This window comes from Humulus lupulus, chromosome 3, assembly GCF_963169125.1.
Source record: "Humulus lupulus chromosome 3, drHumLupu1.1, whole genome shotgun sequence".
In the NCBI taxonomy this organism is placed as follows: Eukaryota; Viridiplantae; Streptophyta; class Magnoliopsida; order Rosales; family Cannabaceae; genus Humulus; species Humulus lupulus.
The window spans coordinates 130516463-130540144 of NC_084795.1; the positions used below are offsets into that span (position 1 = coordinate 130516463).

The window sequence follows — 23682 nt, forward strand, 5'->3', positions numbered from 1 at the left end:
GTATGTTAACCTCTCTAATTATATATTCATCAGTTAGTTTCATTTATTCTCTAATGAATATTTCTTTAACTTATTTACATATAAGATTTCTATTCTTAACATAAATTGAGTCCTCTATGTTCAAGAACTGTATCAACATTGTAAGAAATAACTAATCTACTTCCAATTAAGGAAGGAGTGGATTCTATATTTGTAAAATATGTTTCCAGTCACCTGAATTTCTATAACTCCAAGATATCAAAATTTAGATCTATGTTTTCTTTCATAGACTGTACTTGATAAGTCAAAATCGATAAGACTACAAATAGGAGTCCATTACTTACTTTTAGATTAAGGTCAAGTCTCAAACGACCATCTAGTGATGAATGGTGAACTTCTATATTTTAATGTACATTATTAGAAGCTCTTTCTTTCATCGTGTCCCTGTCTCATACAATTTATATGTCAACTACACGTAATTAGAGATACAACAATCCGAATGAACTATTTTATCTTAAACAGAAGATAGATCGTGCATATATTCATGATTAAATGGAGATCCTACTTTATTATTAACTACACGTAATCATTGGCTAGATTAGTTTAAAAAGACAAGTCTAATTCAATTTAAGACTTGAATAAAAAAATATTTTCTTTTTGTTAAGTAATGGCCCAACCTTGTTGGCCAATAGGGTATTCGTGCTCATCCTACTGATCATCCTAGAGAATATGTTGCCCATCATCGAGGCAAAGTCCCTCCCAATCTCTGTGATTACTACGCACGCCTAATACTGTAATTCTAGGGCATAACCGTGCACCGTGTACTTGAATTCTTTATATAAATATATATACTTTTTCAGGTCCAACTCATTCTTTTTTGCAGCCAAGAAAAGATTGCCCTAGTACATCATGTTTTTATCAAACCCTCACAAGATCCTCTCAAAAGAGAACCTACCTCATGATAAGTTGAAGAAATACTCCAAGTTCTCTATCATCTTCAACATATCCGTCTATATATAAGAGGTATTCTTTGAGGAAAATAGTACCCCTTCTACCAAGTAAAAAAGTTAAGCTTACAAATTTCTTCGTCAAGATTGCACTCCTTGAAAGCTATCTCCAACTAAGATTATTTAATAATGGCCACCTCATTGAAATGCCACTTAATCAGTCCATCACTCATAAGATGCCTCAAAACAAACTTGGACGGGGCTGACTAAAGTTAAGTCCAGTCACCAAAGCAAACTCCCCAATTCCAAATCTACATAGAGTCAACCCCAAATAGAAATGTAGCTTGTCATCTTACTTCGATGGGATCCTACGCAATTGCAATTGGTGCAATTGAACTCTGAAAAAAAAATTGCAAGTGTTAAGAATTGTTGGAATGGGATGCCTTTGCTCTTTCAATGAGTTCGTACCTTTTGATTTTTTTTTCCTTATTTTTCACCAAGTTTATATTGCCCATATAGGTCACAACACCTACACAGAAATCCTCACAAGAATTATCAACTTATGCATCTACAACAAACACCAAAAAAAAAAAAGATGGAATTAAATAAAATTGAAAAGAAAAAAAATACATATAAAAAATTCTATAAATACAATCAAAACCTATCCAGAATGTATCAAAATCCATTGAAACATACGCAAATAAAAATAATAAAAATGTAAATAGCATTGAAACCATCCAGCATGCAGTGAAACCATTGAGAATGCATCAAAATACATAAGATACCAACGAATACCAAATAACTTAAAATGTATATAGTCAACAAAACGTATCGTGTAGCATCAAAATATATTAAGTAACAATCAATAAAATGCAAAACAAAATAAAAATATTAAAAAACTACATGCATCAAAATGTAATTTAAAACATAGTGTAATTTAAATACGCATAATAACTTAGTTAAATTTTTAATATGCTAACATAAGTTATTATCCTAAATGTATGGCAATTTCAATTTATTGGACAAAAATACCCCTGATATTCAAGCATTCATTTTCTCTCTCAGTCCGAACTCTCTTTCTCTCATTCTAATATTGTAGATCTCGAAAAAAAATACCAAAATTTAAAAAAAAAAAAATTTGAAACAGACACTTGAGTGAATAAATATGAACCTCCAAAGTTTTCGTCAAATTTTAGTGCAAAGCATTGAAATTGCACAGATTTGGCCGAAAATCATGTTTTCATGATTGCATTGCAAAAGCATCGAAACATCATCGATTTTGCATCAAAAAAATATTGATTTTGTACCGAAAAAGCATTGATTTTGCATTGAAAAAAGCATCATTTTGGCCAAAAACAAATTTTCATAATTGCATCGCAAAAGCATCGAAACACCGTCAATTTTGCATCGAAACACCATCGATTTTGCATCAAAATTGCATCGTTTTGGCCAAAAATCAAGTTTCATGATTACATCACAAGAGCATCAAAACATCATCGATTTTGCATTGAAAAATCATCGTTTTTGCCAAAAAAAAAAATCAAATTTTCATGATTGCATCGCAAGAGCATTGAAACACCATCGATACAAAATTGATGGTGTTGCGATGCAATCATGAAAACTTGATTTGTGGCCAAAACGATGCTTTTAAATTGTGTTTCAATGCTCTTGCGATGCAATCATGAAACTTGATTTTTGGCTAAAACTCGATGCAATTTCGATGCAAAATCAATGATATTTTGATGCTCTTGCGATGCAATCATGAAACTTGATTTTTGGCCAAAACGATGCTATTTCGATGTAAAATCGATGCAATTTCGATGCAAATTTAATAGCGTTTCGATGCTCTTGCGATGCAATCATGGAAACTTAATTATTTTTTTCAAAAACGATGTTTTTCGATGCAATTTCGATGTAAAATCAATGGTGTTTCGATGCAAAATCGATGATTTTTTTATGTTTTTGCGATACAATCATGAAAACTTTTTTTTTTTTTTGCTAAAACGATGTTTTTTATGCAAAATCGATTGTGTTTCGATATTTTTGAGATGCAATCATGAAAATTTGATTTTTGGCCAAAACGATATTTTCTCGATACAATTTCGATGCTCTACACTAAAATTTGATAAAAACTTTAGATGTTCATATTTTTTTCACTCAAATATCTGTTTCATATGATTTTTTGTTAAATTTTTGTATTTTTTTCGAGATCTACAAAAATAGAATAAGACGGAGAGTGAGAGAATGAGAGACATTAAAAAAAGAGTTCCACCGAGAGAAAAAATAAAAATTTGAATGTGAAGAGTATTTTTGTGAAAAATAAATAAATAAAATAGTCATATATACTTTGGATAGTATCTCGTGCTAAAATTTCAATAAGTTATTAAGTATAGAACGTGAAATTTCCATATGCAAATTACTATTACACAGTATCTACTTTCTAACAACTTTTAGAAAAACGTGACATAAAACGTGATCGCTTTCACTGTCAAAATCTTCACTATCAGTATTATTATGATGCTTTATTATATTTTATTTTCAATATTATAAATTATGCCTGTCCAGTCCGCAAAGCAAGCAAGCATGTGCAAACAGACCTAAATTATTGTCAATAAATAGTTATCTAAACACTTCCATATCATATAATTCAATCAAACCTAGCAAGCAGGCGAGAGTTGAAGATGGAAGGGAGTGAGGTTAAGCTTCTTGGAATGTGGGCGAGCCCATTTGTTTTGAGGGTTCGGATCGCTCTGAACCTCAAACAAGTCCAGTACGAGTATCTGGATGAGATAGTCGGAACCAAGAGCGAACTGCTTCTCCAATCAAATCCCGTCCACAAGAAAGTACCGGTCCTTATTCATGCCGGAATACCCATCGCTGAATCTCTGGTCATCATTCAGTACATCGATGACTCTTGGGCCTCATCTGGGACTGGGCCTTCCATTCTCCCTTCAGATCCCGTGGCTCGAGCTTTTCACCGCTTTTGGGCTGCCTACGTTGATGAAAAGGTACTATGTAATTTTCTGTCAAAGCTAGATGGATGGATCAGATCGATCATGATTAGGTGATTAGAGTTTATTAACAAAACAAAATACTTTTGTTCCAGTTTTTCCCAGCGATGAGAGGGACTATAATTGCCCCAACAGAGGAGGGAAGGAAACTCGCAGAGGAGCATGCCAAAACAGGGATACAGCACTTAGAGGAAGCTTTCATTAAATTGAGCAAAGGAAAAGCTTTCTTTGGGGGAGATCATATTGGGTTCCTTGACATTGCATTTGGTTGCTGCTTGGGTTGGGTTGAAAATACAGAGATCACCACTGGGCTGAAGCTAATTGACGAAGCTACCACACCCCATTTGGCCGTTTGGGCCCAACATTTCTTACAACACCCTGCTGTCAGTGCTGTTATGCCCGAGAAAGAGAAGCTCCTTGAGTTTTCCAAAATGCTCTATCCGAAACACAGAGCCAGACTTCTAGCTCAGATGCAGCTCCCCAAGTACTACTTTTAAGCTTGTAGTTGACAACAGTGGACTTAATTGAATCGAATTGTTTGATCTCTCGGCGTTGCTTCTTAATATTATCGTTATCTAAAAACAAGAACACAAATTAAGGTGTTTGTTATGTCGAGAACAAATTAAATTTGTTGTGCTTAATTTCTTGGTACAATAAAAATAAATTATTCTGTTAATTCATTTTAAGGTGCCCGAATACGAATTTTCATTGGGAAATTTTAGACCGTACTTAATTTTTTTAAAATCACAACATAACATACTCTCCCAAATAATATGTCATTTTAAAATTTTGGACAAAAATACTCCTACCACTAACCGAGACCCCTCACCTTCTCTCTTCCCAGCCAAACCAAACTCTTCCCTCTTCCCAACCAAACTCTCTCATTTTTTTTCTCATTATTTTCTCTCGGTTCACATTCTCACCATCTCTCTCAGGCGAAGCTCTTTCTCTCCTCACAGCCGCCGTCGCCACCGTGTCCTCCATCGCCGACCACGGTAAGGTAAGACATTCGGTTGTCATGTGGTTTTTTTTTAAAAAATTTGAATCGTAATGTATAAATTGATGAAATGGGTTTGATTGTTAATTTTTATTTTGCAAAAAATGTAGCTTAAAATGGGTTTGATTCTATGTGCATTCTACAAATTCTGCAAAAATTTTGCGGGTCGATGTTCTTTCGATTCCACATCAATGCTCCATCGATGACATACAGTGCGCAATCGATGCTCCATCGATTCTCCATCGATGGTATATCGATGCCATGTCGATTCTTTCATAATCGATGGTTTATCGATACCACATCGATGCGCAATCGATGGTATATCGATGCCACATCGATGCCATATCGATGCTGAACATATATGGCATCGATTCGACATCGATACACCATCGATATCACATCGAAAATAACATCTAAATTAGATGTTCGCCTCAGCATCGATATGGCCTCGATGTACCATCGAAATGGCATCGATGTATCATCGACATGATGCATCGATGTACCATCGAAATGCCATTGATGGTATATCGATGGTTTATCGATACCACATTGATGCCATATCGATGTGCAATCGATGGTATATCGATGCCATATCGATGCTGAACATATATGGCATCAATTCCATGCTCCATCGATGCTATTTCGATGGTACATTGATTCCATTTCGATGACAACAACAGATTGAGTATTTTTTATAAATTCAACTAATTCTCTTTTTTTTTTTTGATATTTTGCAGATGCCACCCAAATGTATCCCACCACTTGAGATCCCTATGGAGGATCATTATGTCGCTCGTATGACCTATAGGGGTTCCGGGAGGTTAACAAAATTGAAGAAAAGATTTTAGGAGCATGGATTGTTGGGGAGGGTGAATGAGTCTGTTTTTGGACCATTCTTCACAGCCCCTCCCTTTTCGTTCTCTGGCATATTTGTGGAGGATGCCCCGACAGAGTCTGCTCCAGATACTAGTACAGAACCTACTTCTGCTCCTGCTCCTGCTCTTGGGGCTTATGAGGAGGTGTTGGGTGAGATAGCCAGACTATCAGGTGCAGTGGACGATGTTAAGGCCACTCTAGGTATCAACACTAGGTCGTATATCTACTCCTGCACATACTCATGCACCCACTTCAACAATGATGTAGAGTACGACATTCTCCTCTCATGTTACGGGGCTCGTAAAACTGCAATAGGATAGACTCTTGCTGATATAAGAGGAATAAGCCCATCGACAGTTATGCATAGAATTTTGATGGAAGAAGATGCTAGACCAACTATTGATGCTCAGCTGTAGTGCACCAATTTTTTTTTTTAGTTATTAAAATTTTTGTGTTTTATTTTATTTAATTGTTAAGTGTTGTGTTTTATTTTTATTTAATTGTTAAGTGTTGTAAATTATTTTATTTAGTTGTTTGTCTGTTTAAATTAATTGTTAGAATTGTTTGGTAGAATTTTGTAAATTTATTTGTTAAATGTTATTTATTAATTTATTTTAAAAGTGTGATTATACGAGTTTTGGTTGAATGCACAAAGGTGGATAATAGGTAGTGATGCACTATAGTTATTGAGTGTGTGCAAGTGCATGGTAGCATGGTGCACATGTGTAGAATTTTCTACACACTTATAGTTTCCTTTTTATTAGATTTGAAAAAAATAATAATAAAATAAAAACAAAGGGGAAATAATGGTCTTGGACGTGTAATGTAGTGGGAAATGAAGATGATTATTCCATTTATTTTTTAAGAAAATAAATTAAAATTGGAAGATAAATGGTATTTTGGGTAAGGGGATTAGTGACATTCCCTTTTAGATAGGTCCTTTATTTTGGAATTGATTTTTGACTTAATTGGAATAAATAATAAAGGGAAACTTACCAAGTATTTTATTGGGGTTTTATGGGGGAATTAAAATAAAAAGGGAAGAGGAAAAATAAGAAGCCATTCTACACCTTGGGCTGCCGAATTCTAGAGAGAGAGAGAGAGAAGGAGTGGTGTGAGCTAGAGAGAGAGAGAAGGAAGAAGATGAGAAAGAAGAAGGTCTTGGGGAAAACTCTAGGTTTGTGTTCTTGATCCTCTTGTAATTTGATTCTCTACCTCTTCTTATTTTTTTTTCTTGATGACTAAAACCTATTTTCTTCTCTTGGTTGGATTGTTGTCTTCTTCTCTTCATGGGTTTCAAAAACCCTAGGCTTGAGCAAGGGGGATTATAGTTGTGGGTATTGGTTATCTTGTGTGTTCTTGATTTTACAATCAAGACAGGTAATGGATCTCTAAACCTAGTGTTTGTTGTGTTTCTTGGGTTATGAAATTGATGGTTATATTTTTTGTTGATGCATGAGGGAATTAACCTAGGCATGGGCGTGGGTGTTAATGTTGTTTTAGTATGATTCTTATGATTGAAATTCTCATAGGTATATTCATAGTATATGTCCATGAAGTTTATTATTGATATATGGTGTAGATAATATGATGTTTATAATTTTCTATGATGGATGATATTTTATGATTGTATACATGTGGGTTTCGGCCTATGTATGTCTCTGGATTCCCCATGTTTTGTTATTTTATTGTATCAATATGTTAGATCCATGTTCTAGGACCCTATGTAATCTTGGGTATAATAAATAATTAGGACTCTTGTTATTGAATCCATGAAACTTGGTAAATATGTTTATATGAATATGTATCAATAAGTTATTGTATGCATGAAAGATGATCGCAACATGCTAGGATGCATGTGGATGTAAATGAGAATTTTGTTTGATATTTAATTCATGAGGGTTTTGGTTAAAAGGGTATAATGCATGATGAAGTTGTTGATTTTGTGTTACCCATGCATATTAGGAACATGCTAGGGTTTGTGAATTAATTTAATAGATTTAAACATGAATGGTAATAATGATGTAAATTTTGTGAAAGCATGATGTAAAGATGGATTTTTGTTTTGTTAAGCTTGCTGATTTTGGTGTTTAAATGGTTAGTATATGATGAAAATAATGTCTTTGGAGGTTTAAATAATTTTGATAGTGTTGACGCGGTTCTTCGCCAACAGGTAATTAAGAGAATGAGAGAAAGGGATTAGTGCTGAAAGTAGAACCGTCTCAGATAGGAAATCTTAGAGGATGAACTAGGTGACTCAAGACACGTTTTTAAGTGGTTCAAAGGTTAAAATCCTTCTATTCCACTAGTCAATATTATTGATCTATTCTGGGTATTTGGTTACAAAGTATATATCTCTCCAGAGACTATTTTTTCCAACCCCTATCAACTCCCAGGGTCTCCATATTTATAGGAGAAGGCACCTGGAAGTTGGTAAGGAGGTCATCCCGTGACCTTCTTATTTGTCATATCAACTCTGTGACATTCATGCTTAATTCCTAAACTTGACACATAAGTATGGTCAAATCGATTGATAAGGAGATAATGGGCCGCACGGCCCAACCCAGCCGTGGGTGTCTGAATACGCACGTTTCTGCTGCGTGTCCGAGAAGTCAGGGAGATATCGGACACGTGATGTCAGATATAGGCACGTTTATCTTGCATGTGTTGACTTTACAAAGGGTCAGAGATCCATGAGAAGCTCGTACCACAAGCTGCTCCCCTGACCCGACCTTCGGCCTTCAGACTCCTTCCCCCAGTCTCGGGCAACCTTGGCGAGTCCTTGAGGATACCTCGAGCTAATAGAGTACGACCTCGAAAACAGGAGCTCCGGCCTGGGGAAATTTACGGACTAACCATGATTAGTCCGAGGCTCGACCTGCTAATCAGCCCGTGGGAAAACCAGGGCGTACATCTGCCCCCCAAGCTCCTGCTCGTGGTATATGACGTCATTTATAGAAGACCACAGTAGGGGATTTTAGACTTCCCCACAACCCTTCACATTCCACTTTTTATGCAGGCGTCTGATACGTGGAACGTCGTGGGTGGTGACGGTACGTTTTACGAGAACCGCATTTAATGGCCTAGTCTATGCTCAGCCGTCGTTTCGTATTTCGAGTGGAAGGCCTCGGATCCCTCACTAGGGTCATCCAAGAGCCTTCTACACGTGATTCTTCACGTATATAAAAAGGGGGTGGCCACCCTACGCACGGGCCACCCCTTCATTCAAAATTTCCCAAATCTCTTTTCTTCTTCCCTCTCTAACTTTCAGAAGAACGAAACCCTCGACTCAGTTGCTGCCATTTTCATTGTTCAAGAAGCTTAGGCACACGAGTTTCTCCGAAGCTTTGGAAGCTATTTCACCGACGAAGCTCCTACCAACGCAGCACTCTCGTCAACCTTCCAGCCATACACTGTAAGTTTCCTGACCCTGTTCACCTTGAAAACATGCTACTGTAGCTTAGGTAAAAAATTTTACTGTAGCCGCATGCAAGGGTTTTCTGGGTTGCGTGGATATGGAGGGTGACAACCCTTTTTAGGTTAGGACATACTTGTTGTAGGAAATCGCCTTAGAGCATGGGTTTTAGGATGCTTTTTCTGGAACAATTTCTGGGTAGGAGTTTTGGGAATTTTGAGTGCAAAATCGGGTAGCTTAGGGAACACGCCTCATGGGCGGTTTTGCAATTCCTGCCTACTGAAACTTTCCTCTCAAGGAAAATTTTACTCTGAACCTCCTGACACGCGAATTCCGAGTAATCTGGGATCTGTTGGGAGTATACGCGCGTGTTCACTGAACCGCGTGGTTCCACCTCCCACGAGCTGGGCTTACCTCAGCTCGTGCAAATAATAATTATTCTTCCTCCTGCTTAGGTCGCCTTTTCTAAAATGTTTTCTTGTGTTCACTAGGCGACCAGATGGCTCCAAAAAAGAACCTCCCTCAGAAGAACGTTGGAAGCTCGGCCTCCCAGCAGGAAAAAGGAAACGCGGTGATGTCCAGCTCGTCGATCCCCCACTTTGGGCCGGCCGTGGAGAAACAGGTCGAGGTGGCCCCCGACGCATTCTTTGAGGCGGAGAGAATCGTCTCAAAGATAACCGACCAGGCGAAGATCAACAAAGTCTTCCTCACCCACAACATCCCACTGGGGAAAGCCTCCGTCATTGCCCGACCTGCTGCGGAGGGCGAGCAGAGCTGCACGCCGCTCGATGAATCGTTCGCGGCCTGGAGCGGTGAACACTTCAAGGCAGGGGCCTTCCTTCCCCTGGATCAGTACTTCGCTGATTTCCTGAATTATATGGGGTTGGACCCATTTCAGCTCCCCCCCAACTCCTACCGTCTGCTGGCAGGGTTGAGGTACTTATTCAAGAAGAAGGAGTGGGAGGTCCCCACTCCTATGGATATTTTATACTTCTTTTGCCTAAAAGCCAGCCCGGACCAGCGGGGGCGAGGCGACGGGTTCTACTATTTAACCCGTTTTCCTAATACGGCGGCGGTCATCGAGCTGTCGAGCCATCCAAATGACTTCAAGGACCAGTTCTTCATGTCAACTGGGTTCCGGAACTGCGAGCACCATTACTTCAACCGTCCTCGTAAGTGAACCCTGATCTTAGCTCGCCTTTTAAGTGTTATTTTATTTTAGCTCCTCCCGTATTCCACTCTGATTCCAGCCAATCTTGCAGCCATCTACGCGAGGACCGAAAAATCTGTGACCCTTGGGGGTCAATATGAAACACTGGCGGGCTTGCCCCCCAGTGAAAAGGACTATCGCGTGCTCGTGATGGACGAGACGATGGTGTTCTGCAAACTGATTTTCCCAAATCAGACTCTGAACCTGAAGAGGCCCCGGGGGCCGCCCCCAGCCTGCGACAACAGACCTATCATCGTTGAGGAGGTCGCAGCAGAGGAAGACGAGGAGAACGAGACGGCTGAAGTTCCGCTCGTGAGGAATAGGAAGAGGACTTTGGAGGTCGCCCAGGGGATGGACGAGGAGAGGATCCAATCCGGAGCAGCTGCGGGTCCTTCCGGCCAAGGTAACCCTTTCTTGCTTAAGAATGTAGATAGGGCCACTGCGGACCCCCGGCTGGTTAGGTTCAATCCTAGGCAGATCGTGCATCGTCACCGAAGGGACCCGGACCTGAACACACTCCTGCTCCATTGTGTTGACCGGCTCGTGCTAGATCACCAAGAGAGCCGGCCTAGGGGTACCGTAGTTGTAGATAACACCCTAGCTTTTAGGTCGATCATTTTTGAGGAGTATGGGACCAACTTACGCACGTGGCCATCACTCCAGAGGGGCATCTATGCTCCGGGGCTTAGGCAGTATGTAGAAGAGTCTAGCCCCGAGTCAGAACCGGACCCAGAACTTGCGCCTGTTCGGGAAATAATCGTCTTAGGTTCTTCCAGCTCGGGGGGTAGGGCTCCCTTAGTATTCGTATACTTTTTGCCTTTAACCTTTTGCTTTTATTTCTCCCTGATTGCTAACTTGTAATAACCATGTATTTTGTTTTTGCAGAAGAGATGTCTCAGCCCGAGGATAGCCTGCGGGGCATAGACTTCGGGGGGAATCCCCCAGCAGGGCCAAGATTGAAAAGGCTCCGAGGGTCCAAGAGCACAGCTGGGGGCTCCACCAAATCTCCGGCAAATGAGAAGGAAACAACCCCATCATCCCAGGTCGGGGGGGCAATTCTTCCTGCTGCCGGAGCAGGACACATGCCCCCGCCGCCCCAGCGATCTCCATCAGCCACCCAGGACGTGGGAATGGAGGTCGGGACTCCGGCTGCAGTGGCCCCCGGCGTACGCATCACGGTCGACCCCCAGGATCTGGAGAAGATCCCAGAAGCCTTCCGGGGGACGGTGTATGAGTTGGCGAGCTACGCCGTCAACCATTTCTACAAGTTCAAAGAGAAGGAGCTCCGGGCTATTGAGACACTGAGCCCGGTCCACGTAATAGAGTCATCGATGGACATGACCCTAACGGTAAGCTGCCCCATTCTTTTAAAGCTTTAATTCTCACACACCGCCTTATTCTTCCACTTAGCCAATTTATCTTCCATTTCTCGCAGGGCATCGCTGCCGTACACCGAGGCATCACCAGGACCAGAGCTCAGCTCGAGGAGATGAGGGCTGGGCACCAGGCCGCTCTTCAGGAGGCTCAGGCGGCGAAAGATGCGCTGGCGACCTCGAAGGCCGAGTTAGAGAGGACCCGCTCGAAGGTCCAAGAGCTTGAGACATCCCTTGCCACCTCGCGAACAGACCTCGAGGCAGCGAAGACCGAGGCCCAGGCCGCCCTTGAAGCCGAACGGGCCACCTCGGAACAGTCCATGCAGGAACTGTTCTATCATTGCTGGGCCCACAACCCGGAGGCTGACTTCTCTTTCATGTCGTCGAGTCTCTGGGCGCGCTTGTTGGTGAAGTTCCAAGCCCGCTTTGACAAAGAGGTGCCGCCCTCGGAGACTGGGGAAGCCTCTGGTGCGGCGGAGCAGGATGAGACCGCGACCTCCAAGGGGTCGACTGACGGGGCTTAGGGCACTTTTTCTTCTCTTTATTTTGAAGTATTTTATGTAATCCTTAGCACGAGGTATTTTTTCCTCGAGACAATTTGCCTTGCAATTTTAACTTATATATTTCATGCTTTTGGCTACAATACACATATTTTGTTTTTTGATAAACTTAGTTCGTGTTAACCGTTATTCATATCCCGAGCCCTTTAAGAAGAACCACGATCCATAAATTTAAGTTAACTTCTAAGTTTTATGACCCGGTTAAAACCAGGAGCTTATTTTGAAAACTTAGTTCGCGTCAACTTTTATCCATATCTCGAGTTCTTTAAGAAGAACCACAATCAATAAATTTAAGTTAACTTCTAAGTTTTATGACCCGGTTAAAACCAGGAGCTTATTTTGAAAAATTAGTTCGCGTCAACTTTGATCCATATCTCGAGTTCTTTAAGAAGAACCACGATCAATAAATTTAAGTTAACTTCTAAGTTTTATGACCCGGTTAAAACCAGGAGCTTATTTTGAAAACTTAGTTCGCGTCAACTTTTATCCATATCTCGAGTTCTTTAAGAAGAACCACGATCAATAAATTTAAGTTAACTTCTAAGTTTTACGACCCGGTTAAAACCAGGATATGACTTAGTTGGCGTTAACCCTTATCCATATCTTGAGCTCTTTAAGAAGAGCAACGATCCAAAGATAAGAATCAACATCTAAATCGTTAAGGAGACCTGGTTATATCCAGGTACCATATGTCCCCCAAGTAACTGGGAAAGGGTCTTTCGTGGTTACTTTAAGATTACACTTGCAAATAAAAAGAAAAACTTGATTTTTATTAATACATAAAAAGTGGCCTTCCAGGCCTTACAAGTGGATCATTGATAATATTTCTTCAAGTGGATGGCGTTCCAAGTCCGCGGGACTGCCCCTCCATCAAGTCGAGCTAACTTATAAGTTCCTTCCTTGATGACTTCAATGACCTGGTATGGTCCTTCCCAGCTCGGTCCCAAGACTCCATCTTTGGGATCTTTCCCGGCCAGGAAAACTCTCCTTAGGACCAAATCGCCAACGCTAAAGGTAAATTTTTTGACTTTAGTGTTGAAGTAGCGAGTGATCTTTTGCTGGTAATGGGCGAGCTGGAGTTGCGAATCCTCTCGCCTTTCATCGATAAGGTCTAGGGAATGGCATAGGAGCTCGTGGTTCCTATCTTGGTCGTAGGACTGGACTCTATGCGACAGAACTTTAACTTCCACGGGGAGGACTGCTTTACTCCCAAAGGTTAGGGAGAAAGGAGTGTGACCCATAGGAGTCCGATGCGAGGTTTGGTATGCCCAAAGGACCTGGGGGAGCTATTCTGGCCAGACCCCCTTTGCCTCATCTAGCCTCTTCTTGAGGCTCGCCTTTAGAGTTTTGTTGACAGCCTCGACCTGGCCGTTTGCTTGAGGATAGGCCACAGAGGAGAAGCTTTTCAAAATTCCGTGCCTTTCACAAAACTCGGTGAACAGGTCGCTGTCGAACTAAGTTCCGTTGTCAGAGACAATTTTCTTCGGCAGGCCGAACCGACAGATGATGCTTTTAACCACAAAGTCGAGTACCTTCTTCGATGTTATTGTTGCCAACGGCTCTGCCTCGGCCCACTTAGTAAAGTAGTCGATGGCTACCACGGCGTAACGGACCCCACCCTTTCTGGTAGGTAGGGCACCTACTAAATCTATCCCCTAAACGGCGAATGGCCAAGGGGCCGAGATCATTTTCAGTTCGACTGGAGGAGCTCGGGCAACCACAGCGAATCGCTGGCACTTGTCGCACTTTTTCACATATGACATCGAGTCTTTGGACAGAGTTGGCCAGTAATAACCTTGCCTGAGAACCTTTAAGGCCAGGCTTTGCCCCCCAGCATGGTCTCCGCAGAATCCTTCATGAATTTCCTGCAGGATGGCCTGTGCCTCACCTGGATGAACACACCGGAGGAGAGGTAGGGAATGTCCACGTCGGTACAACACACCATCGACCAGCGTGTACCTCGGAGCTTGATACAAGACTCGCCGTGCATCGTTACGCTCTTCGGGCAACTTTCCCTCGGTGAGATACTCAATGACGGGAGTCATCCAGGTCGGCCTAGCATCAATCATCTGGACCTCTGCCCGATCTCCTTCTATACTTGGTTTTTTCAAGAATTCTATTGGCACCAACCCTAGGGTTTCTGTCTCTCCCGAGGTGGCGAGTTTGGCGAGAGCATCTGCGTTGGCGTTCTGTTCCCGAGGTATCTGCTCGATCGATCCTCGCTCAAATGCGGACAGCTCAGTTTTTACCTTTGCCAGATAGGTGGCCATCTTGGGCCCCCGCGCTTGATATTCGCCCAGCACCTGGTTTACCACGAGCTGGGAGTCACTGAAGCACTGGACGGAGCTCGCCTTTAACTCCTTAGCTACCCTCAGCCCAGCTAACAAAGCTTCGTACTCTGCCTCGTTGTTAGACGCCTTGAACCTGAACCTTAGCGCCGAGTGGAATCTATGTCCCTCGGAGGATATTAGAATGATTCCGGCCCCAGAGCCGTTCTCGTTAGATGAACCATCAACGAAGATCTTCCACGACGAATGCGGCGAGGTGACTTGAAGTAGGCCTTCTGATGGATCCTCCTGGAATCCCGTACACTCCGCCACGAAGTCAGCCAATGCCTGACTTTTTATGGCAGTTTGTGGAGTATAGAAAATCTCGAACTAACTGAGTTCGATCGCCCACTTTAACAAACATCCCGATGCTTCAGGCTTTTGCAAAACCTGCCTTAGAGGCTGATCGGTCATGATGTGTACCGAGTGGGACTGGAAATACGATCTGAGCTTTCGCGAGGCTGTGATTAGGCAAAACGCCAATTTTTCCATCAGTGGGTACCGTGACTCTGCTCCGAGGAGTCTCTTGCTGATGTAGTAGACTGGCTTTTGAACTTGGTCCTCTTCTCGTACTAGCACGGCGCTAGCTGCATCCTCAGTGACGGCCATGTAGAGGAAAAGAGGCTCTCCTGCCATGGACTTGGACAGCACGGGCGGTTCAGCCAGATGCGCCTTCAGATCGAGGAATGCGCTTTCGCACTCTACTGTCCACTCAAACTTCTTGTTTCCCCGGAGCAGGTTGTAGAAGGGCAAACACTTGTCGGTTGACTTGGAAATGAACCGGTTGAGTGCTGCGACTCTTCCTGTGAGGCCTTGGACATCTTTCCGCGACCTGGGGGAAGGAAGCTCGAGCAGTGACCTGATTTTGTCGGGGTTCGCCTCGATTCCTTGGGTATTGACTATGAACCCCAGGAATTTCCCCGATGCGACACCGAACGTGCATTTCTGAGGATTGAGCCTCATGCCGTATTCCCGTAGTATTTTAAAACATTCTTCCAGGTCGGAAACATGGTTGTCGGCAGTCTTTGACTTGACGAGCATGTCATCGACATACACCTCCATGTTCTTTCCGATCTGGTACGTGAACATTCTGTTTACTAGCCTCTGGTAGGTAGCTTCGGCATTCTTCAGGCCAAACGGCATGACCTTATAGCAATAGATATTCGTTGGGGTCATGAAGCTGGTATGTTCCTGGTCTGCCGGATTCATCGCGATCTGATTGTAGCCTGAGTACGCGTCCATGAAGGACATGAGCTCGTGCCCCGCCGTAGCATCCACCAGTTGATCGATCCTTGGCAATGGAAAGCAATCCTTGGGGCAGGCTTTATTCAGGTCGGAGAAGTCAATGCAGGTCCGCCATTTCCCGTTGGGCTTTGGAACTAGCACGGGGTTGGCGACCCAAATTGGAAATTTGGCTTCGCGGATAAATCCACACTTTTTGAGCCGGGCCACTTCTTCTTCTAGGGCTTTAGCTCGGGTTGTTCCTAAACGCCTTTGCTTTTGAGACTTGGCAGGAACACTTTTATCCAGATGGAGCGTGTGCATGATGACACTCGGGCTGATCCCCATCATGTCCTCGTGAGACCATGCGAATACGTCCAAGCTATTCTTCAGAAACGTAATCAGCTCCGCCTTTCTCTTGTCGTAGAGGTTCTTCCCAAGCTTAACCGTCCGTGACGGATTTTGTTTATCAATGTTCACCTCCTCGAGCTCCTCAATAGCCTGGAGCTCGGATCTGTCCTCACCTACTCGGGGGTCAATGTCCTCACTCAAGGTGATCTTTTCCTCTTCAGGATTTTGAGGTTTTTCAATCTCAGGAGCCGCCAAGGGTCCCTGAGATTCCTCCTCGCTCTGAATGGCCATTGCCAGCTGCCCGGGTTTAGACTTTCCCTTCATGGAAATGCTGTAGCATTCCCTGGCAGCGAGCTGATCGCCCTTGATGGTGCAGATTCCTGTTGAAGTAGGGAACTTCATGGCGAGGTGTCGAATGGAAGTGATGGCCTCGAAAGCTATGAGTGTAGGTCGGCCCAAAATGGCATTGTAGGCAGCGGAGCAGTCAATGACCACGAACTCAAGTAGCTTGGAGACTGTCCGAGACTCTTCTCCTAGGGTGATCACCAGCTCGATCGTCCCTATCGCTGCCGATCCTTCTCCCGAAAAACCATATAGCATCATGGAGGTCGCCTTTAGCTCGGCGACGGTTAGACCCATCTTTTCTAAGGTGGATCGGAATAGGAGGTTCACCGAGCTTCCGTTGTCCACCAACACTCTCCTCACTTTCTGGTTGGCGAGCTGGACTGCTACGACCAAGGGATCATTATGGGGGAATTGGACATGGCCTGCGTCTTCCTCCGTAAAAGTAATCGGTTGCTTCTCTAACTGCTGCTGTTTTGAATGACGCTGCTCCGGGACGAACTCCGCTCCGTTGTGGGCCTTTAATTCATTCACATACCTCTTCTGGGCGCCTCTGCTCGTGCTAGCCATGTGCGGTCCTCCAGAGATGGTGGATATCTCTCCCTCGACCACGAGAGGAGGGACGTCCTGATCTACCCGAGGCCCAGGCTGACTGGCTGGGACTTCTGGAGCGGGTCGACCCGCTGGGACCCTGTTTCGTGAATATTGCGCCAAGGGGCCTGCTCAGATGAGAGTCTCTATCTCATCTTTTAGATGCCTGCAATGGTCGGTATTGTGGCCGACGTCGTTATGGAAACAGCAGAATTTTGAAGTATCTCTCTTTCCCTTGTGGTGTTTCAATGGCTCCGGCCTCTTCCAGGGGACCCGAGAAGCGTTGGCCAGGAAGATACTTTCCCTGGATTGGGTGAGCTCGGTATATGTTGTGAACACGGGCTTGAATTTATCCACAGACTTATTCTTCTTTTGACCGTGCTGGCTGTTTTCACCATTTCCCTTTCTTTTGCCACCACCGGGCTGGTTGTTCTGCGCGACCTCGGGGATCGCCACCACGATCTCTGTCCCCGTTCTAGCGTGCTTCTCGGAAACCTGGCTGGTCCCCGCGGCTGAAGCTTCAACTTCTTCTAAGTTTATCCACTCTTGGGCCCTGTTAAGGAATTCGTTAACCGAGCTGACTCCCTTCCTCTGAATATCTTTCCACAGGTCTCCCCCGACCAGGATTCCGGTTCTCATGGCCATGAGCTTGGAGCTATCATCTGCGTCCCTCGCTCGAGCAGCGACATTCGCGAATCTGCTCAAGTAGGCTTTCAGCGTCTCACCGGGCTGCTGTCTCACGTTAGCTAGGGAATCGGCTTGGACTCGGGCGGCCTGGGAGGCGCGAAACGCCCTTTTGAAGTCAGCTGAGAAAGTCTTCCAGGAGCTGATTGACTGCCTTTTACTCTACTTGAACCACTACCTGGCAGGTCCAGTCAGTGTGGAAGGAAAGATCAAGCAACGCAGCTCCGGGCCAATGTTATGGGCCATCATTAGGGTGTTGAACATCCCTAAATGGTCCGACGGGTCCCCATCCCCGTTGAACTTTGACAAGTGAGGCATACGGAAACCAGATGTGTATGCCATCGCTGCTATGTTGGGGGCGAAGAGTTCCATTTCGTCGCCCGAATCATATTCGTCTTTTTCTTTTTCTGATAGGAGCTTCCTCATCAGTTCCTCCATCTGAGTTAGGCGTTCGAGGGTTGGTCCTGAGATCCTGGGTTATTCCGGGGCTGTTCAACAGCTCCGGACCCATTGTACATATTAGGTGGGTTGTCGCCCCTCCTATCTTGAGATAGGTTATTTGGGACATTCCCTCCGTTACGTACTTCGGATCGGACTCCCGCCGAGCGGGCCGGGCTACCATCTCTAGCTCGATCCTCTTTGTGAGAGTTGAGGCGATCTCGAAGGTCGCCTCCCTGGGTGGTCTGCTGACTTTGTGCTGAACTCAGTCGCTGACGCAGGTCTCCTCCGGAGAGATCACTCCGGCGGCTGCCGGTCCACTGACTCCTGCTGGATAGGCTTGGAGTGCGTCTTTGGCGGTGGCGACCTGATCCTTCTCCCGGCACCCTGCTACGCCAGGAAGGTCCGGCTGATGGCGGGTCCCTCCTACTACTCCCGTAAGCCGGGACGTCTCGGACGGGCTGAGGAGATGGATATCTGATTGGAGAAGGAGGTTGCCTGACTGGGGAGGCGATCCTAGTTCCGTCTGGACGGATCAAATTTGGTGGGGGCCTTTCGGCCCTGCCAGCTTGCTGGTCCCGCTCTGGGCGAGCTGGACGAGGCGCAGGACGGTCTTCTGGGACGGGCTGACGTCACTGGCCCTCCCCGGATCTCCTTCGGGAATTTCCTCGAGCTCTCCTGGGCGTTCTCGAGGAGGGTTGAGAACTAGGAGTTGCCGTCCTGACCGAACGACTGTATTGCTGTTGTCTGGTCCTAGGCATTTCCCTGAAGTTTGCCTCTTGATGGTGCGATGAAGGGGTGGAGTTGGCTGCAGGAAGTCTATCCGAACGGCTATGCCTGGGCCGATTACCCCAGTGAGACTTAGGAGCCTCACCTTGCCTCTCTCCAACGTTAACGTTGGTTGTGAGAGGGGGTAGTCGGGCCAGAATAACCTGGATTTGTCGACCGGCTACTGCAAACTGGCTCCTCAGTTAAGCATTTTCCATCTCCACCGCAGTATAATAACACGGGTTCGGATTAGGTGGCTGGGGCGCTGAGCTACGAGTGTCGTCTTGGCCCGCCGGCTGCTTTCCTGGCCTCTGTTGGACTTCAGGAATTTGTTCATCAGGGATGGCAATATGGTGGGCCTCCTGCCCATCCTGCTGCTCTGTTTTGTTGCCATGCCTGGATCGAGTGGTCACCATAGTTGGATGTTTGTGGCAGCACTAATTGAACTTGCTCTCAATGAAAGCACCGAACTGTTGATGCGGTTCTTCGCCAACAGGTAATTAAGAGAAGAAGAGAAAGGGATTAGTGCTGAAAGTAGAACCGCCTCAAATAGGAAATCTTAGAGGATTAACTAGGTGACTCAAGACACGTTTTTAAGTGGTTCAAAGGTTAAAATCCTTCTACTCCACTAGTCAATATTATTGATCTATTCTGGGTATTTGGTTACAAAGTATATATCTCTCCAGAGACTATTTTTTCCAACCCCTATCAACTCCCAGGGTCTCCATATTTATAGGAGAAGGCACCTGGAAGTTGGTAAGGAGGTCATCCCGTGACCTTCTTATTTTTCATATCAACTCTGTGACATTCATGATTAATTCCTAAACCTGACACATAAGTATGGTCAAATCGATTGATAAGGAGATAATGGGCCGCACGGCCCAACCCAGCCGTGGGTGTCTGAATACGCACGTTCCTGCTGCGTGTCCGAGAAGTCAGGGAGATATCGGACACGTGATGTCAGATATAGGCATGTTTATCTTGCGTGTGTTGACTTTACAAAGGGTCAGAGATCCATGAGAAGCTCGTACCACGAGCTGCTCCCCTGACCCGACCTTCGGCCTTCGGCCTTCAGACTCCTTCCCCCAGTCTTGGGCAACCTTGGCAAGTCCTTGAGGATACCTCGAGCTAATAGAGTACGACCTCGAAAACAGGAGCTCCGGCCTGGGGAAATTTACGGACTAACCATGATTAGTCCGAGGCTCGACCTGCTAATCAGCCCGTAGGAAAACCAGGGCGTACAGATAGTATTTTGATGTTTCAAGAAATTAAAGATGCCTTGAAATGATATTTTGCATAATTAATTACCTACAGATTTTTCTTTATTTTTGAGAAAATATGAGTTTTAAACATAAAAAATGGTGATTTTGAGTATATAGTTAGTTGTTCGAATTTTTAATAAAAATGTGAAGTTGTGTGTTAAAATAAAAGAGTTTTGTGTATATGGTGAAAGAAATCAACACCCTAACCCATGAAAATATTAAAGATGGTATTTCTATTATGACTATGAGAGTTTATATTAAAAGTTGTGATTTTCTTTATTTTTTTAATTAAGAAAAATGGTGAAATTATTTTACTTGTGATTTTTAAATAAATTAAATTATGGCTGAAAGTTTAGTTAAGTATTTATAAAAAATAATCATTTGATTTTCACATATGAATTTATTTTATTTTAAAAAAATTTGATCTTAAAAATAACAAAAGTAAATTTTTTTTTTCCACATCTAAATTAGATTTTTCTCACATTAAATTTATAAATTTGTTAGTTGGATTATAATGTTATTTTTTTTAAATAAACATGTAAAATTATGAGTATTTTTCATAATTTTTAGTCTTGGTTATTTTAAGGAATTTAAAAGTAAGTAATGGAGTTATTATATCTTAAATGATTAAATAAATTATTTTATGAAATAAAATAATGTCTGGAGAGATTTAATCAACCTAGTAATTCTAAAAGGACAAACAATGGAAAATCAAAGCATGTTACAATATCATTATTTTAAAAAACGATAGAAATAGGCGCGTAGGAATTATCATTTTTAAATGCGCTTTTTAACAACGTTCCCACGTATGCATGTCGCATGCAATTTCACTTTTACTTTAAAAAATATGTTTATTATGCAACCATATAGTTTTTATAACAAGATCATGCATGCATTATAGGTAGAATGTGCATTATTCCTTGATGACCTTATGTGTAAATATGCCTTGTTTGGTTGTGAATAACTTTCACCATGTGTGCATGGCCCATGCACACATGGGTTATATGAGTGGGCAAAATAGAGCTTATGATGCTAAGGAAGGTTATTTTGATTATGGTATAGGATCGTTGTGAAGTTGTCATTTTACCTTGCTTGGACCTAAGGTAAGGAAGTTAGATAGAATTTTGTTTGTTTATGCTGTGAATAGAAAGATTGTTTGTATGAATGAGAATGTAATGATTTATGTGTTATGAATTAAGAAATGCTTTAATATGGTGATGTGACTGGATTGTATGTCATTTTGAATGTTGTATGATATGAATGGATGTTAGTGTGATGAACGCGACACATCAAAAAGGGGTTGCTAAGGATATGAAGGCGTAACCCGAGTTACTAACACTACACCAAACACCCATTACCATAACACATGATTATAATAGAATTTAAAAAGAGTTATTGTAAGTGAAAAAAATTTCAGGCGACAACTTAAAATAAGGTACCGCCAAATGACTTAACTTTTTTTTACTTAACTTTTTTCAACCCATGTACCCATTTCCCCTATACCCATTTCCTCAATCATTCTTCGGTCTTCCCCTTCCTGGTCTCTCGGTCCCTTCAATCTTCAATCGTTCTTCGTCTTATCGTTCCTGGTCCGTTCGTGGTCTATCTCTCTCGGTTTCCCGTAGACTCGGTCTCTCGGTTTCCGTTCGTGGTCCGTTCGTAGCTTGCTCTTGCAGGTCAGCCCTCTTGCATGTCTTCCCGTAGCTTGTTTTGTTTTTGTTATTGCAGTGTGGGTTTTGTGTAGATTGTTGCTCTGTTTTATCGGACATTTGTTTCTAATCTGCTTTTCTTCTGGCATTTCTTCTACATTTCTAATCTGCATTTCTTCAGTCTTGCAGGTCCCGTAGCTTGCTCTTGCAGGTCATCCCTCTCTTTGTACCAAGTTCTCCTTTGCTCTATCAATGGAGGAGCCTCTTCTATTCTGAGAAATACCTCAAACCCACCAGCTGTTTCACTCATTCTCAGGTACACAAATTAGGCACCTTTACTGTATTTTTTAACATTCTGTTTTCATGAAGCTTGATACTAGTGCTTCAGCAACAAACAATTTTTATTAGCTTGTTACTGGGGTGCTCTTTATCCATTTGATAAAACATATATAGTTTTGTTTTTTTCTTTCTTTCGTATTCGTTGTGCTTTCACTATCAGTTTGTATGCTTCTGTTAACTACATATAATCTGATCTATACATATTTATGTAAGGTGTGTGGAATTAAACTTACTTTTGAATTTTAATTATTAATAATGTTTCAGAAAATGGGTTTTGTTTTATATCTATTTCTTTACTTATTATTATTGGGTCAATAATTTGTTTAAGTTCAGTACTTCACTGAATCACTGATCAATCTTTCTGAAAAAGAAAGCAGATTTTCATGTTGCTCTTACAAGTAAGGTATATATATATATAGAAATATTTTCTTTATTAGCTTACTGGTTAATTAATATTTCTTATATGACTTTTTTGTGGGGCTATAAGCTACATGCGTTCTAGCTAATGTAGTATATAGTTTATAAGCTGAAATAACATTTAAAGTACGCTGAAGCAAAAGATACATTATTTATATTTGTTTACTGACTTTATATATATGTAGCTGAAGCAAAAGATACATCTAAGCCTACGGATTATGCTCGGTTAAGATGTACCATAAAAAACTTTTCAAAGCTTGGTAGCAAGATCCATTATTCAGATATTTTCTATGCAGGAGGATACAAATGGTATCTTAATCTCTTCTTATCTGTTAATATATAATGTTGTTCCAAAGAAGGCCTTTTAGTATGTATTAATATTGAATCAGATTCAATTAAAATGTGCAGGAAGATGCAAATTCACCCAAAAGGCCTCAATGTGGTGGATTTTTTGTCCATGTATCTAGAAGTGGTTGATTTTCAAACTTTGCCTCCTGGGTGGAGCATTAATGTCCAGTTTTTCAGCTTTTCAGTAATCAATCAAAATCCTCAATTAACAGTAAAAAAAAGTATTCACCACTTATTCGAACGTTGATATCTAATATTGATGCAAAATGTTTCTTTTATTAGTTAAAATGAAGGTGCGTTGATATATAATTTTCTTTCTCTTTTATTTATACCACATAAATATGATATTACTTAGTTAGAATATCAATAATTTTTTTAAAAGGGAAGTTAGAATATAAATATTTGAATAATACAAAAAAATTGCAAAATAGTGTGAAAGAGAATTATTCGTACGTTGAATGATCTATGCATGCAAAAGCTCCCATTTTAGAACCTAGTTATACATCACAAGTGGAATTTTGATAAGATCCACATGTCCCTTCATCATTAGGGGAATGTAAGAAAACAAAAGGCATTT

The 23682-nt window shown here is 42.4% G+C and overlaps 1 protein-coding gene and 1 long non-coding RNA gene across 3 annotated transcripts; both read left to right on the plus strand.

Annotated features, from left to right (window-relative positions):
* Nucleotides 1-3499: 3499 nt before the first annotated feature.
* LOC133823151 (glutathione S-transferase U17-like) lies at nt 3500-4617 on the plus strand. The gene is made up of 2 exons (XM_062255755.1): nt 3500-3934; nt 4033-4617. The coding sequence occupies exons 1-2, from the start codon at nt 3608-3610 to the stop codon at nt 4432-4434; spliced, it is 729 nt and encodes a 242-aa protein (XP_062111739.1). The 5' UTR covers nt 3500-3607; the 3' UTR covers nt 4435-4617.
* A 2264-nt stretch (nt 4618-6881) lies between these two features.
* Nucleotides 6882-23392, plus strand: LOC133821350 (uncharacterized). Of its 2 annotated transcripts, none has more exons than XR_009887503.1 (5): nt 6882-6987; nt 7120-7190; nt 21415-21455; nt 22943-23066; nt 23166-23392. It is a non-coding gene; the product is annotated as an uncharacterized LOC133821350 (long non-coding RNA). The 2 variants fall into 2 exon arrangements; XR_009887502.1 differs by lacking the exon at nt 21415-21455 and adding an exon at nt 22183-22317.
* The last annotated feature ends 290 nt before the right edge of the window (nt 23393-23682 follow it).

What these genes read in the sequence shown, in the direction of transcription:
- LOC133823151 (XM_062255755.1), top strand. Translation starts at nt 3,608, where the DNA reads ATGGAAGGGAGTGAGGTTAAGCTTCTTGGAATGTGGGCGAGCCCATTT. An exon ending in CTGCCTACGTTGATGAAAAG is followed by an intron (nt 3,935 to 4,032) that starts GTACTATGTAAT and finishes CTTTTGTTCCAG; the next exon opens with TTTTTCCCAGCGATGAGAGG.